This window comes from Trichomycterus rosablanca, chromosome 21 (genome assembly GCF_030014385.1).
Source record: "Trichomycterus rosablanca isolate fTriRos1 chromosome 21, fTriRos1.hap1, whole genome shotgun sequence".
Classification (NCBI taxonomy): domain Eukaryota; kingdom Metazoa; phylum Chordata; class Actinopteri; order Siluriformes; family Trichomycteridae; genus Trichomycterus; species Trichomycterus rosablanca.
In genome coordinates, this window is record NC_086008.1 from 7,560,697 (window position 1) to 7,577,821 (window position 17,125).

Below are 17,125 nucleotides of genomic sequence, written 5' to 3' on the forward strand. Positions count from 1 at the left end.
GCACGAGAAGTCTCTTATGCTGGCTATTACAGCAGAAACGCATGTTTTTATTTTATCAATAATATGAACCACTAATAATACAACAACAGACTCATATTGTTAGTGTCCGAATGTTGGGTTTTTAAAGCACTTGATCCGACCAGTTTTACACATGCACACACTCAGAGTCATGATTTCGCATCCCGTTATGAACTGCATCTGCTGCTTCAGTGTCCAGACTGCAGGCAGCTTTGGAGCATCCTATCACTTATTGTACTTTTGTATAAATTGTATGTTCGTATGATTATGTGACAAGTCATTTTGTTACTGCAAATGATTGAAAATATATTATTAAATAAATATCTGGGGTTCTAAGAGGATAAGCTATATTCGTAATTAAGACTACATCTTTGAACAAAGCGTCCCAAACTTTAAAGGGCTCGGGCCGACCCCCTTTTAACCCGGTGCGACTATTTAGCTATTTCACTTGTGTTGCGCTCGCTCTTCGCTTTTTTACCCATTCTAACTGGGGCTTCTTCCTCTTTACTGACAATAGACGGTCCATTCTAATCGGGTTTCAAAGTAAATAGCGGCGCAGGGGCGAGCGCAATGGAAATCGCGCTTGTCAGACACCCCCCCCTCCCCTCCTTCCCCCTCAGTCGTATCGTAGGTAGCAAGGAGCGAGGACTCTAACCAATGGAGTGAAAGAGGCTTGGCTAACCTTAGCCTCCCATTTTCTCTCTCCCCCCTCCATGCAGGGTTCTGACCAGTCAGTCGCCTTTGATTATCAGTTGCCAGCAGCCCCTCTCTTGGCTCCTTGACACGAGCACCATATAAGGCGCAGCGATCTCCATAGAAACGTGTCAGTTTCAATAGTAGTGTCAAAGTTCACTATATACAGACATTCGCGCAGATCTCCGTTTCGGAAACGCCGCTCCGCTGGTCCTCCTGTTAAAACGCATTCATTTTGCGGGGTCTCCTTCTTCTTGCATATTCTATTAGTTGTTTTTTCTGCGCGCTCTCTCTCTCTCTCTCTCTCTTTCTCTTTATCCTCGCTCGGTTCCGACTGGAGAGGTGAAACTGCAAAAGGCTCTTCTCGGGCGACGTTGTTTTTCTGCTGGACCAGATGAGCTTTATTCATGAACATAGATAGAGAATTGCGCTCTTCGGTGTTTCCTTCTCTCCGAGCGCGAAGAAGGAGAAAGGAGCGGGGAAGGGAAAAAAAGACTGGAATTTATTTCGCACTGCACTTTGGATCTCGGAATCACTAGCGAGATTTTACATCTTTTTAACTGAGACATTTTGAGCCACAGCGACTGGCTTCGTTTTCTCTACGCGACGGAGCTCCCGAATGGCTGACTGCGAGCTACCTTGGAACTGGCCTCCCGATAACTGCATATCCTGATCGGGTGCCTTTTTTTCCAGCGACTGTTCCCAAGGCTTTTTTGAATGCATCCTTCGTTTTAGATTCCTGTTGTTTTATTCCAGTTTTCGTTCCAGTTTCCCTACGGCTTGACTTCCGCGCTGCCGTTTTTCCTCCACGATTCTTTCCTTTTACAAGCTCCGACGTCCGAGCGACCGGTTCGCTTGAAAGCACTTTTCGGGCCGAGATATGGCAATGGTAGTTAGCGTCTGGCGCGATCCGCAGGACGATGTGGCCGGAGGACCGACGAGCGGCCCGAACCCCGCAGCACAGCCGGCGAGGGAGCAGCAGCAGTCGTCGGCGGCACCGCACACCCCGCAAACACCCAGTCAGCCGGGAGCGCCGTCTACCCCAGGCACGGCTGGAGACAAGAGCAGTCAGAATTCAGGCCAGAGCCAGCAGCACATCGAGTGCGTGGTGTGCGGCGATAAATCCAGCGGCAAACACTATGGCCAGTTCACCTGCGAGGGATGCAAAAGTTTCTTCAAGCGGAGTGTCCGAAGGAACTTAACGTATACGTGTCGTGCCAACAGGAACTGTCCTATTGACCAGCACCATCGCAATCAGTGCCAATACTGCCGGCTTAAGAAGTGCTTAAAAGTGGGCATGCGGCGGGAAGGTGAATATAATATTCTTCATTCAGCACACCACTGCTAAATTCCTAGATCTTTAACACAGTCCTGCCAAGCTACGATGTAAACCCATGCTGCACACCATAGAGCAAAATGTTCTATTTTTTGTTATCCGATTGCTTTTAGAGAGTGTCAAACTACACATCCGTACATACAGATAGAAAGACACACTAATAACATTTTGTTTACTTGATTTATTATTTTGTAGGTAAGCCTATAGGCTAGACACTTTTATCGCCAGCCAGTCAATTACATGAGATGAAAAAGCCACCCTTTAATACTGTAATGCTTAAAATTTTACACTATTGTAAAATAATCTCAGTGCAGTCATTGTATGTCCACAAAATCATGTTTTGTATAGACCAAAATAAACTTAAGTGGATAGAGAGGGCAGTATGTTTCTACAGGAAAGTTGTGGTGTGTGTAGCCCTCTGTGTGTGTGTGTGTGTGTGTGTGTGTGTGTGTGTGTGTAGCCCTGTGTGTGTGTGTTTGTGTGTGTGTGTGTGTGTGTAGAGGCCTGTCTTAGTCTAAAATCCAAACAATAGTTTTACCAAATGGTAGTGAATTTAACACTATTGTGGCCCACAAGCCAAATGTATTTTGTCAGAATTACTTTATTTGGCTATAGTTGAATTTTAAAATATATACATAATAACCCCATATTCTTTTTAAAAACATTTTAGCTTCTGTTCTCGATCTATAGCTAAACTTTAGTCACCAAGGTCATTAAACAATCACATACATCATGGTCATTCTAAAAATTAATTTTGCTTATTTTTGTAATTTATTTTAGATGAGCCTGAATATTTCGAGACTATAATGTGTTAAAACATAGGCTATGTGTGCAGCATGGGGATATGAACGTTTTTACAGTGTTTACATCGATATAGCTAAAGCAGTCATACTAAAATATAATAAAGGTTCAGGTGTTTGGTGTTTTTGTTTGTTTTTAGTATTGTTTAGCGCGATAAATGCAGAGGCATTTATATATAATTTTAGCTTATGCTAGGATGCTACGTAGATTTTACACACATATCGGGAGTGTGTGTTGGTAGTGAAGAACATTTAAGATTGGTCAATCTGTACAGACAGATAAGGCAAACCACTGCCTCTAAGCTTCCACGATAATGATGTTTCTCAGTCCTGGATGCACATTTCCTCTCTTTCTCTCTCTTTTTGTCAGCGGTTCAGCGAGGACGAATGCCTCCAACACAGCCGAACCCGGGCCAGTACGCACTTACCAATGGAGACCCTCTGAACGGCCACTGTTACCTCTCCGGATACATCTCGCTACTACTGCGCGCCGAGCCATACCCCACGTCCCGGTACGGCAGTCAGTGCATGCAGCCCAATAATATCATGGGTATTGAGAACATCTGCGAGCTGGCGGCTCGCCTGCTCTTCAGTGCCGTGGAATGGGCGCGGAACATCCCTTTCTTTCCCGACCTGCAAATCACCGACCAAGTGTCGCTTCTCAGACTCACATGGAGCGAGTTGTTCGTGCTGAATGCGGCGCAGTGCTCCATGCCGCTGCACGTGGCGCCACTGCTTGCCGCCGCCGGCCTGCACGCGTCGCCCATGTCCGCCGACCGCGTCGTGGCCTTCATGGATCACATTCGCATCTTCCAGGAGCAGGTCGAGAAGCTGAAGGCACTGCACGTCGACTCAGCTGAGTACAGCTGCATCAAAGCCATCGTGCTCTTCACGTCAGGTAAGTGATAAAGCCTACACACTTGAAGGATATAGAGAGGATTAGTGCAGGACAAAACAAGGCCGCTGAGGCAATGGCTGACTGGAGACGTTTGGGCGTTGTATGTGCAGAGAATGTGCATTGCACTGACATTGCAAGAACAATTACTGAACGTCGTGCAAAACATTGTTTTTTAATATATGGAAGGGTGATTTTGCAAAATGTTGCGGTATTTTTTAATAAAATGTAAATATTCAAAAGTTAATTGAGGCTATACCACTATTTTAAAAACAAAAACATAATTTTTGTCATTTATTTAAAATATGTAAAATATTTTACTTGTAAATATTTAACTTAACAGTTTAGAAAATACACCACAAATTAGTTTGTATTTGAAAACTAAAGAATTGTACGCGAATAAACACTTGAGTGCTTGAACTGTGAGTATTTCGCGAAATGTTTACCCTATTTCTAAACTGCGATTATATATATATATATATATATATATATATATATATATATATATATATATATATATATATATATATATATAAGAAACCACCGTCTCCAGTTTATACTTAAATACTGACAATAAACTGTATTATTCAGTTAAAAGGTGGTGTCTTGGCTTGCATTTATTATGCGCGTGATTAATATTTGTAGTATTTTATCTTGTTTAAAAAAAGCCTTTAACGAAGCAGTCATTTTTGTTGCATTACATGCAGAAATCAAACAGTGATATAATTAAGTAGCGAAGCAATACTAAAATATGTATTTATGACCATCCAAAGTGGGCACAAAAAATTAAATATTTAATCTTTTAGTGACAGTAAATGATGTAAAAAAAAAAGACGTTATCTGTTTTTATACTGGGCTGCTAACATACTACGTTATTTACCGAGACACTGTTTTATTTATAAATTTGTTATTTAATTCGCTATATGTTTAACAGTTTAATAAGTATTATGAAGCCTGACAAACTTTCAATCGCATTTAGTTTTACAGTGAAAGTATATGTTTATTTCATTTTTGTTTACTTTGCTTGTTCAATCAAGTGAATCTCACATACAGAATACCATCACATTTAGAAAACCATCCTAGTTTTATACCCATTACGTCAGCCAGGGACTCAGTAGCCATTAGTTACCGTTTTGTGTATTACTCTTTATGGGGTCTTAGATTTTGGCCGCTGATTGTGAAGTTAATTCACACCAGCAGAATATAAATACGATCAATTGGATTGTGTGGTTGTAGCGCAGTTTGCTGAGATTTTAGTAGTGAGACTGGTGTAAGATTTTCAACGAATATGTATTGCTTTAATACTGTTTTGCATTTTTGCATTATTATTTTAAGTAATTTGTGGTCCATTAAAAAGTAAGGCACTGACACATGAGTTTGTTCTACACTTAAGTTCTTTTTTGTTCTTTATTAACTTCGAACCATAGGTAAATCTTAGCAAATACACACTTGTACACTTTTGGCTGTTAATTTCTACACTGAAGAAGTTTTTTGGACAGTCTGGCTAAGGCACTGCACACAAGATTTTATTACTCTAAGATTTTGGCTTGAACTTTCCAGTTTAGAGGTGTAAAAGGTCACAATATGGAATCGAAGCGTTTCATTTTCTTGTAGTTAGGATCAAGTATTGTACGTAACACATAACGCCTTAACAATACTATACTAAAAATTAAATACATTTTAAATCTCTGTTTCATAATAGAGCTTGTCACACTATGTACATTTTATTTACATCATTTAGCAGACGCTTTTATCCAACGTGACTTACAAATGTGACCAAATACATTACAAGCAATTTAGGGTTAAGGGCCTTGTTTAAGAGCCCAACGGTGGCAACTTGGTGGTGGTGCGGCTTGAACCGGAAATCCTTCGATTGCTAGTCCAGGACCTTAACTGCTGAGCTACTACTTTTTAATCATTAAAATGCATAATCGTGTAAGGCACATATTTTGTTTAATAGTACTTAAAGACGTGTGTTTTTGTTTTATACCTTAGTCACTTCTTTCTAAATGTGGGTGAAATTGCTAAATTTGCTACCAGTGGCCTTGCCTCTGCCTGTTCTCCCAGTCACATCTGAGCACAGAAGCAGTGAAATTATTATATAAGATCTGGAAAGTATTTATATCACAATTTCAGTCATTACCATAGCCAGTGTAGTCTATGCTTTTTTTTTTTCTTTTTTTTTTTACAAAACACTTCTGCCTTCCTCTATGATAACTAATAAACTGTAAGAAAGATTTAACGCAGACGCATCGATAAAGATAGGCTTACAGTCTTTGTTTGGTCTGATTTACGATCATGCAGTGTGGTATCGTCCATAATACGAATGCGATGCTTCTCTAGAGGGCTTGCGCAGTGGTGTTGTTTATTTATATTACAGATACGCTCATGATGCATGGGGTTTGGTTGGGGTTTCCTTTGTCAATAACACGTTGTGCCGATGCTAAATGATAACGCGGGTCTTTTGTGATTTTGTTTCTGTTTGCTCAGACGCTTGTGGCCTGTCGGATGCGGCCCACATTGAGAGTCTGCAGGAGAAGTCTCAGTGCGCTTTGGAGGAGTATGTGAGGAGCCAGTACCCGAACCAACCAAGCCGCTTCGGTAAACTGCTGCTGCGACTTCCATCACTGCGTACCGTCTCCTCATCCGTCATTGAGCAGCTGTTCTTCGTTCGCTTGGTAGGTAAAACTCCAATTGAAACCCTCATCAGGGATATGTTGCTATCAGGGAGCAGCTTCAACTGGCCCTACATGTCCATTCAATGATCCCAGCAAGTGAATGAAACAAAAAGAGAGACTAAAGGACCAAGACTCTACAACCCTACTTTCAAGAAGACTATATATATATAAAATACAGGACCTCCTTTGTTATCACATTGGAAGACTTTCGTTTTGTTGGACCGAGATGGAATAATATACAAAGGTTAAAGACCTGGACATAACCCCATGAAAATCCACCCCCAAGAACACTCTTCATTTTGTAAAATACTAGTCTTTATTTTGCTTTTTTGTAAAAAAGAAAAAAATCAAAAACAAATACATACAGCTAATCTGAAGAACATCATATGCGCAGTAAACATGAATTAAGACTTAGCGGGAAAATAACGTTCCCAGACAATTATAAGAAATGTTCTGTGTCTGTGTATCTGTTTTGTATTTTTTCTGGTTCTAAACCAAGTATTTTTTCTGTGATTCTCTACTAATGATTTTGATATAACATTTTTGCTTCTTATAATGAGTGCGATATATGTTCTTAAAGTTATGTTCTCCAAGAATTAAAATTGAAGTGAGAATTTAAAACCTAAAAATAAAAAGTTTTAGACAAATAAGAAACAGTCTAATCGCAATGACAATATTACTGATGGTTGAACTTTCCCCCAATTGATGCTCTATGGACATACAACCGCGGCAAACCTGACCTCATGGACAGTTGGAGAGGACGCCTTGTTCGTGTGTGTGTGAGTGCGTGTGTTGAGTCAATCATCAGTCAAAAAGGAAAGACATGAAAAATCAAAAGCACTTTTAATATATCATTTAAAAAACGTTTTGTTCGTTTTGTCTTGTTATTTCTATTGTTTCTTTTTATTGGTTGTTGCTTCCATTTTGCTCAATCCACAATATGTTTGTGCAGAAGGGTTGCTTGATGAAATTGTGTGATGGTAAATATACTATTAAAAAATAAATAGGCAACCATGTCTCGATCTAAGCAAATTTTATGTGGTTTACGTTAACTAGGTGTTGCACTGATCCTGGATATTATTATCATTATTATTATTTTTTATTGTTATTATTATTATTAAATATCAGGTTTACATAATACAACACACACGTGTGCGTAATTACACAAAGTACTATTGCAAAGCTTTTTCCAGAGTAACTGCAGCAGCAAGCTTTTGTCCATTTTATAATTTGAATTTTACAAATGCTGGCACTCGGATTAAAAAAAAAACCCAGCTTGGTTTCTTAGTTCTGTATTAGCTAGAGACATCAGGGGTGAGCTTTCAGAATATAACTTTTGTGACATCGCTGCAGTCTGGTTCCATCTGTCTGCTTTAGACTGCATTTGAAAGAGTTGCTTAAATCGGGGAAGGAATTTGATATAAATACAAATACGATACCTCTCTGCTATGGAAGATGAATAAAGTCACTTAAAGCACATACTAGTGGTATTTTGCTGCGGGGCTATGAATGTTTCAGTTATGCGTGATCAATCTGGGAAATGTACACTGTCGCATGTAAACCGGTCGATAGAAACACTAAATGTGATGTATTGTACAAAGACACCGAGAAATTTGTGTTCAGACTCAAATCACTGAGCATGACTATGGGAAAGAACCCGACTTGTTTTGCACTATGCTCTTTTTTATACGGTTCTGCACATCTGCACTCTAGTTTTTATGTTTTGGTCTTTAACAATGCGTGGCTTTCCCCTGCAGGCCCAGTGTGGTTTAGAAAACTTTCAAAAGCAGTCTGGTCTCTTGTTGGGTTCCATCCTTTCTTAAAATTAGTAAAGCAAAATTATCAATACTGTATGTGTTCCTTTCGATGCCCTAATTGTAAATACAGACTTTCCTGTGCAAACGCTGACGTTGCCAGTTTTTAATGCATGTCTCTCCGCGATGGCTTAAAACTTACTTAGTCCGAGCTATTTGGGGTTTGGTTGGCAAGATGGTTTAAGATTAAAGAGCAAAATATGGCACATGAAGTATGGCATTTTATGTTTTGCAAAAAGCCCTGGACCCTTGTAGCTCTGATTGATTTTCCAACACAGTTACATTTATAAGAGATTGATAACTTTGCCTCACAGGGGATACGACTCTGAATGGTGGCTGTACTTGTCGTAGCCTAATTAGACAAATAGAATTTTATTAAACGAAGCCTTGATAACGTGGGGTATTTTAGCCCCATGTGAACAACCTTTGCAAAGTAAAACCGTGCATAGACCACGTAGAGCCCAGACGATTTCGTGATTGATTACCCCAAAGGACCAAAGACAATGGCTCTTTGACTGCTCTTGGTCTTTAATGTTTCTCAAGTTGAGGGATTTGGAATTGAAAATATTCGGCCAGTCGCAATCAAAAACGAGATTCGAAACACAGGGGGATTCCACTGAGCTTTTGTGCGGAAACAAAAAGCATGTAAATAGTCAATGTTTAGAAATACGTCTCCACACGTTGTCTGATGTGACTAGAGGCCTGTTTATAAATCCAAGTTTATGTTGTCATAGGCTTTTCATGATTTCTCTCTTCCAGTCATGACCGTTACATTCAGCAAAGGAATTAAGCACGTTTAGTTTTAAATGAGATTAAAAAAAAATCCCTAAATGTGTTATTTTTGATATCATTCATGATATCAAACGCATCGTAGGGTCTTAAGATTTATTGGACTAAAATTATTAGCTGCTAGTGAGTGGATTTTATTTGATAGACATGGTTTTATGTGTACATCTCACTGGACATCAGCTGACTTATTAAAAAAAGATAAGGTTCGTTAGATTTGCAGCGATATCTTTATGATTGTATTTTAGTTTTATCACTCATATAATCGCTTTTACTCTAATAAAGTTGCCTCTAAAGAAACATTGTACCCTAACTCTAACTACAATAAACAAATGTCATTAAATTAGTTAAGTTTGGCTGAGAGGCAAACGTTTGTCTTCTTTTTGGTTATTGTTTGTTAATAATTTAATAAGTTTTTTTTCTGCCCTTAGCTGAGGGGTGGATAACTTATGCAAAGGATCTTAAAAGGTGAAGCGTGAAACCTTTGCATGTTTCACAAAAAAGCTATTCTATTCAACCTGCCTTTTAATACTTGCAGCTCGCATTTAGAAAATTATATGCGACATTATCGGTCTGTTTGTCTAAAATGTGCACTACGCTCCAAAAGATGCATGTCTGTGTAGTACGCTACAGTTTAAAGGATGGATCACATCTAACACAACAGGATATAACATTTTCCCATTTGTAAACACAAGGCGATGCCTCAAATGCCTGTGTGTGTGTGTGTGTGTGTGTGTGTGTGTGTGTGTGTGTGTGCGCGCGCGCGTGTGTGTTGTGTGTGTGGTCGGGTCTGCATGGTGTGAGAGACAGACAAGAAAGCACAGATCGCTGTGTAAGCGATCCCTTTGTGTTGATTTAGGAAGACGTTTGCTGTATATAACGTTCAAGGCTGATAATATCATTGCCGGCCAGATAAATAAAGCAGTGGCCAAAGCATCGGGTCAGCTATCGATTCCTTCTGCCAGCTGAGAGAAAGGGAATGAGACGACACTGAGGAGGAGGAGGAGGAGGAGGAGGTGGTGGTAGTGGTAGTGGTGGTGGAGGAGGAGGTGAGGGGATTCTCTTATTAGCATTTCATACCCTTGGACCAACACTGACAAGTGAAAAAAGAAATCTAACTTAACACAGTGCGTTTTCTAGTTTAAGTTACCTTATCAGTTATTATTTTAGCGTTTACAGAGTTCCACTGTATTTTTATTTACAAGATTATGTTTTAACGTATCAGGATGCTTTTCCTATATTAACGACTATTTATCATACTGACACGGTACCCTAATCACCAAAACTTAAATAAACTAATTAATAATTTTATATAGCTGGGAATTATTGGTATTTTTAATGGTTATTTGTTTTTCTTACAGGCAGCTAAATAGGCAGATACACAGGCAGGGCGTTCTTTCTTTTAATTACGCCAAAACTGGGTTATGAAACTCTTAGATGTTTGACTATTCGAGGACATCTATGAATGCTTTTGAGTGTTCTATGAGTGTTTTAATAATAGATTATAAATTATTCATAAATTAATTCCACAATAAATGTATCGAGATATTTGTTACTTAACGTTTGCTTGATTTTTTGGCAGCAATTTTGTGCCATATATTTTATGTGGAAATTGTGGAGACAATCAGGTGCACTGAAGGTTAAACTTTTAGTGCGCACATTTACATTTACATTTTCAGCATTTAGCAGACGCTTTTATCCAAAGCGACTTACACAGTGAGCTGAACACAATGAGCAATTGAGGGTTAAGGGCCTTGCTCAGGGACCCAACAGTGGCAACTTGGTGGCGGCGGGGCTTGAACCGGCAACCTTCTGTTTACTAGTCCAGTACCTTAACCACTGAGCTATCACTGGCACATAAACTATAAAACAGAAAGTTACACGAGCCAGCAAAACTTTTCATAAAATAATACTCCAGTAGTCATATTAATATATTTTAATCAAAATTAAAGTAAATAGGTTGTGTTACGTGCATTAATAACCGTGCTCTTAGACAGACAGACAGACAGACAGACAGACAGACAGACAGACAGATAGACAGACAGATAGACAGACAGACAGATAGATAGATAGATAGATAGATAGATAGATAGATAGATAGATAGATAGATAGATAGATAGATAGATAGATAGATAGATAGATAGATAACACACAAATATAAGGTGGTTGGACTGGAAAGTATATTTTAGTTTATATGAGAAACAGCTCTTCGGGAATACACAAGTTAAAATCGTTTCCAACAGTGACAGCTGTTTATCACTAAGTGAGTTCTTTCCAAGTTTGTTCTCCTCCCACAGCTCGGACCCGTCTCTGTCTTGCTTTGTTAGTTTAAATTATGCACGTCTCTCCGGAATGCCAGTCACGAGTCCAAACTTTGCGTCCAACCTCCCACATGAAATGATCCCCCCTTAAAGGGGGCTCAATATGTCTCAATCTGCACTTCACTTCACTCAAACCATTTGGGTATATAAGGACAGGCTCCAGAAAGACATTAATTAGAGAAGGACGCCTCGTACGCTGACTCACTAGCGTGGCCGACGAGGAAGACCAAACACTCAACAGGGAGGACACGGGGATCTTGAAGCGGAGCTCTAGTAGAAAAAGTAAGAAATTTGTTTTCATTTGTTCCCCTTAAACGAGAGCGCGCGCCGTGTGTGTGTGTGTGTGTGTGTGTGTGTGTGTGTGTGTGTGTGTTTGAAAGAAAGAGGGAGCGAGCGAGAGAGGAGGCTTTATCGTGTGCACGCCTGTAGGTGTGCGCGCTCTCGTGTTAAGCAGAAAAGAGTGTGTGTGTGTGTGTGTGTGTGTGTGTGTGTGTGTGTGTGTGTGTGAGACAGAGAGAGAGAGAGAGAGAGTGAAAAAAAGAGAGAGGGGAAAAGGGCGGGGGTCTGTGCTGTGAGAACAGAGGAGGTTCGTGTGTATACGACTACGCTGTCATTAACGACAAATTAATCAACACGTAGCATTTAGTTGAAGAGAGACAATTTTCTCTCACCAATCGAAATAAAACAGAACCGACAAATTTTTTTCGATTTTAAACTATGGCTTTTTAATTTGTACAGTGTGATGTGACTGATCCAAGACGACATTTTTCTAGCTATAGAACAGGTAAATGTGCGTCTGCAGCAATTGCACAGCTCAGTTGAAGTACCATCTACCTGGCAAAATACCTGGTCTTCTTGTAATTCCACTGTGCTTGTGTTCTGTGTCAGTTTGTACTGAGAACAGAGTGAGGACAGCTTCCTTCAAATTATTGTACATGTCATATCGTAAGGCATGTAAGCCATGACTACATACCTGTTGCACACAAACAATAACCTACTGTTCTAAACTCCTTTCTGTTATTACTGCGAACTCCCCTCAATCACGGTGACGTCAGATTATCGTGAGACCTGCAAAGCAAAGCTCATGTAATTACTGTGCTAATTCTCTCAGCCAAATATATGCCATTACAAGCACATTTTCTGATCCACCTATCATACAAGGACAGAACCTTATCCTGCTTTTACAAACCTGCTAACTCCTCGGATTTTCAGCTATATTTACTGGCTATTTTTATAATACACACCAGATGTTTTTTTTTTGCCTGTGCAGTCTCAGCCAGCAACTTTCTCAATTTGCTCAGCAGTACTTTTTTTGCAATTACAATTCATGCTGCGAACAAATGTAACAGTGACCCGTTTTTCTATACTTAACAGAATTGCAAGGCAAAACGTTTTCCTTGGCCATCTTAAAGACTGTCCAGAGCCAAAATGTTAACATGAACATGCTGTGCTAACTATAAGTAGGTTAAGGAAAGACTGTGGACTGTATAGACTTTGCGAATGTTTTAGGTTATATACTGGTAGCGAGCGAAATATATATGTGTTACACTTATCATAGCATAACCCGATTTAAGAACAATTTACTTTATACATTATAGGCCTGTATGTGTAGCATATTGTTGATATTTTAATAACTATTTAAACATTTTATATGTAAACAATTAAACAAACATGATCCACGTCTATCTATCGTCTACTTGTTAAAATAGGCTTTTAAAAAGTATTGTATTTTTGTCCTGAAAAATGTTGTAGACCAATTCTTTAATTGAACTATTTTGGTTCCCCAAACGTTAAACATTTTTTAATGGTAAGTAATAATTTAACACATAATAAGTAATAACTTATCCACATGTTTTACATTACTGTATCTGGAATTTACATTATCATTATTATTATTATTTTTTTTTTTTTTACATTATTTGTGGTGGGAAATCAATATTTAGTTTATGGCACCCAAGAAATTTTTTGAGGAAGCAAAAATGGTTCTCCGTAGCATCGATCTTAATAACATTTTGGTACGATTGTTTTAAGCAGTTCCACCTGCAAATCAAGCATTTATAAGCAGGGATGTGACCGCTTGTCTGACAGGCTTGGTGAATTATGTTGTTGTTAATATCGCCCTAATTTCGTTTTTATTTGACTAATTTCTCAGCACGGCTTCTATTTTCTTTGATAATAAATGACCTAAGCGTTTTGTTAAGGGAGATTTTTCATCCCCGCCATATTGAACAGCTCTTGACAGAGGTATTATGTGTCTTGCTCTGGTGCTGGTCTCTGATCCCTCGCCTTTCGACCCTTTATCCTGCCTGTCTTGCCTATAGTCGTCGCAATTTGTGCGTTTGATAAATACACACTCACACGTTCCCTTACTGAACACTCTCAAGAGAAGATCAGACCCGACAGACAGAGGAAGCCACATATGAACAAGGCTGTTCCTGAACAAAGATCCAGTATTAAGGATAACATTATTTATTACCTAGGGCACGTTTGGCAAAATCGTACGCATTATACTATATTACACTTCATATAATATGTTTACATGTAGGGCTTTGGTAAACATAATTTAGTAATGTTTTACAAAAGTTACACGTTAAATAAATCTTATTAAATATTAATCTACGTGCGTCTTAAAGCTTTAGTGAGTAACATTTGGGATTTTGGAGATTAGGACAGTCACAAATCGCATCGTAAAGCCTTATTTAAATGTTGTTAGTGGCAAATTATTATACTTTTGTTTTAAGAGCTAGCTAGTTCTGTTGCGATTAAAAAAAACATAACAAATCCAATCAGACAGCTTAGAGTCTGAGATAATATATTCATATTAATAGAAGACAAAAAACATATTTGAAATATTTTACTCTGTATTTTAGTTACACCCCTACAACTTAATAAACAAAAGTACTGTACCACATTTTATTCTATTAAAGATTACACTTAACAGCTTTAACAAAATGTAGTGGTTTTCACAGTACAGTCTTAAAATAAATATAAATAAAATAAAATAAATATTCTAAATCAACAATGAAATCTATGCCATAAAAGAACTATAGTGCTTCTCTGCGCCTAAAACTTAAACCGTATTTTTTGTGCCACAAAGAAGTTTTGAATTTTTTACTTCACAGACGTTTACATAATGTTAAACGTCCATTGTGGGGGAAAAAAGAGTTCATTTAGCTTAAACAATACATGGTTAAAACACAAAAAGAAATCATCGATGGTTCTATAGCATTAGTCTAAAGAATTGGTATATTAGTCCTTTCTGGCACATTTGTTTTTAAAAGTGAATAGAGTTGGATTAACTATTATTTATATTGTTATTTTTTTATACTTTTATCTCATTATTCTACCCTGAGCGGTGCATTAGTGCCGTTTCATCAGTTAAAATTGCGTCTCTTAAATAAGATTATGGTTTTAAGGCCTTTCCACTGATACAACCCAAACCTCTCTCTCTCTCTCTTATAGAGAATCCCAAATCTACCATGTGTGTAACCGTTAAAACCAGGCCGCTTTCTGAAGGATATGCATGTGTGTGTTCTCCGAACCATGGGGGTCGGTAGAAGATGAGGATACATAAAGAGAGCGAGGGAAAGAGAGAAAGAGGAAAAGAGAGGAAGAAAGACAGAATGAAGGCTGGCTTTGAGGGAGGGGGTTAAGGGAATGGTCTTTCTTTCAGAATGACCTGGCCCCTCTCTTCAAAGACAAGTCTTAATCTGAACGACAAAATAGTTCTCTCCATAATAGAAACAAGCACACGTGTTTTTTCTCCTGCTTTTATTTTTCTCTAATTTGAGTACTAAATCGTCACCTGACCTAACCAATATTAATCTATAGCAGTCGAAGGGTGATTACATCCCTTGGTGTAGCATATATATATATATCTATATATCTATATATATCTATAGATGTATATATATATCTATATATATATCTATATCTATATATATCTATAGATGTATATATATATCTATATATATATCTATATCTATATCTATCTATCTATCTATCTATATATATATATATATATATATATATATATATATATATATATATATATATATATATATATATATATATATACCAAATGTTGCTATATATATATATATATATATATATATATATATATATAGCAAAATTTGGTTACTCAGACCAGTGTGGATTGATCACTTGTGTTAAATAGAAGTGCTTAAAACACATTTCAGTTTGGCATCAACCCTCATAATCTCAGCACAGCTGTGAAATGAGGCAGCTGTCTCATCGCAGGATCAATCATGTCACTCTTTAAACTTTGGTTTATAAAACCCAAAACACACAGGCTTACAGGTACAATCAGATCTCATGATAATGCACGCGTGTTCTTACAAAATTATAGTAATCTACAAGAGTTAACAAATGAATGGATACCGCGCAACTCAATTTCTTCCTTTTTCACATTTTAAATAATTAGTCAAAAGAATTGTAGTTTTCAACATTCCTGAAACACCCTGTCTAGCCAATAAAAAGTAAATGGCAAACTAGATTCGTGGAGAATGTGGAAATGTTTCATGCGGCCTGTCACACGGTTCGTTGAATGGCTGTGACCAATCTGCATGTTGAGCTTTCACTCGGTGTAAATCGTGTAGGACATGAGCACTAAAAGCCACACAGGGCTATTTTGCTTTAATTGCCAAACACTAACATTGATGCTACATTTATTTAAGCCTAAAAATAAAAAGTTACAAATTTCCATAGACGACATTTGCATTATATATTTAGCACAATTCATTATATAATTATGAACCAGCATTACTATGTAGATTATACCTTGACACCACTCGCACGGATAGGAAGTATTTGAGTGTTCAACACACTGGCGAAAATATTTGATACATTGAATTTGATAAGTGTTATTGACACATATGCATGCTGTGATCAGTGTAAACAATTATAACTTTAGTTTCTTCTAACTCGGAAAAATTTTCTATAGACCGAGTATCACGCTTAGATTTAGCTTACTTTGCATCATCCAAATTGTGGGAACACTTGTTATTTAATATAAGAAGTCATTTTAATGTCATTAAATCACTGTAAATAATTTCACAAAAAATCATGGACTAATTTAAAATGTACTCTTTAAAAGTTTTAACAGAGTACGCAGATTATTCTTTTCATGACTAAGCTGAAATAAGAAGTCTGACTTTATACATCCTTTGCATATTTTTGCCATAATAAGTATCTACTGTATATTAGTAATACCAATACTCTACATCCTTCTACTCCTACGATTACCACCACCACCACCACCACCACCACCACTACTGCTACTAATAAGAAGTGTTAGTAGTAGTAATAGTAGTGTTAGTAACGATGATGATATTAATAACACAACTACGACGCTGTACAGTCTGAAATTAAATGACAAAGAAATTCCAGTTCTTGCTTTGTCATTATAATGGTTATATTTGTTGTTTGTTTTATTATGTTTCGAAAAGTGTAACTTATTTGTGAACTCGGAGTTGATACGGTTCCCGTTTATTTTAGTTGTATTAATTATTTTAGGCAGTACCAGTATAAAAGACATCATGCCGATAGTGTAATATTATCAGTAATCAGTAGATATGTAGTCAGTAGGTCTAGGTTTGTACTGTATGGGAAAGTGTGGGATGTGTGTATGCGGTTTTGTGGAGTGGTTGCTCGGGTTGTTTGTTTCTGACTGTGTTTGCTAGATGGCGCTCTGTGTGTACTGGGACCCTTTCACAGAGGCACAGACTCCTGATTTAGTCCGTACCTTTGTGCACCATCTCTTA

At 37.9% G+C, this 17,125-nt stretch overlaps 1 protein-coding gene across 1 annotated transcript; it reads left to right on the forward strand.

Moving 5' to 3' along the window:
- The first annotated feature begins 1,075 nt into the window (after positions 1-1,075).
- On the forward strand, positions 1,076-7,488 carry nr2f1a (nuclear receptor subfamily 2, group F, member 1a). The gene is made up of 3 exons (XM_063017836.1): positions 1,076-2,021; positions 3,218-3,745; positions 6,233-7,488. The coding sequence occupies exons 1-3, from the start codon at positions 1,592-1,594 to the stop codon at positions 6,505-6,507; spliced, it is 1,233 nt and encodes a 410-aa protein (XP_062873906.1). The 5' UTR covers positions 1,076-1,591; the 3' UTR covers positions 6,508-7,488.
- Positions 7,489-17,125: the final 9,637 nt, after the last annotated feature.

Excerpts from the sequence above, each read along its gene's own strand:
- nr2f1a (XM_063017836.1), top strand. The coding sequence starts at position 1,592 with ATGGCAATGGTAGTTAGCGTCTGGCGCGATCCGCAGGACGATGTGGCC. Across the intron at positions 2,022-3,217 it reads AGTGGGCATGCGGCGGGAAG|CGGTTCAGCGAGGACGAATG; the intron begins GTGAATATAATA and ends TCTTTTTGTCAG. Across the intron at positions 3,746-6,232 it reads CATCGTGCTCTTCACGTCAG|ACGCTTGTGGCCTGTCGGAT; the intron begins GTAAGTGATAAA and ends CTGTTTGCTCAG.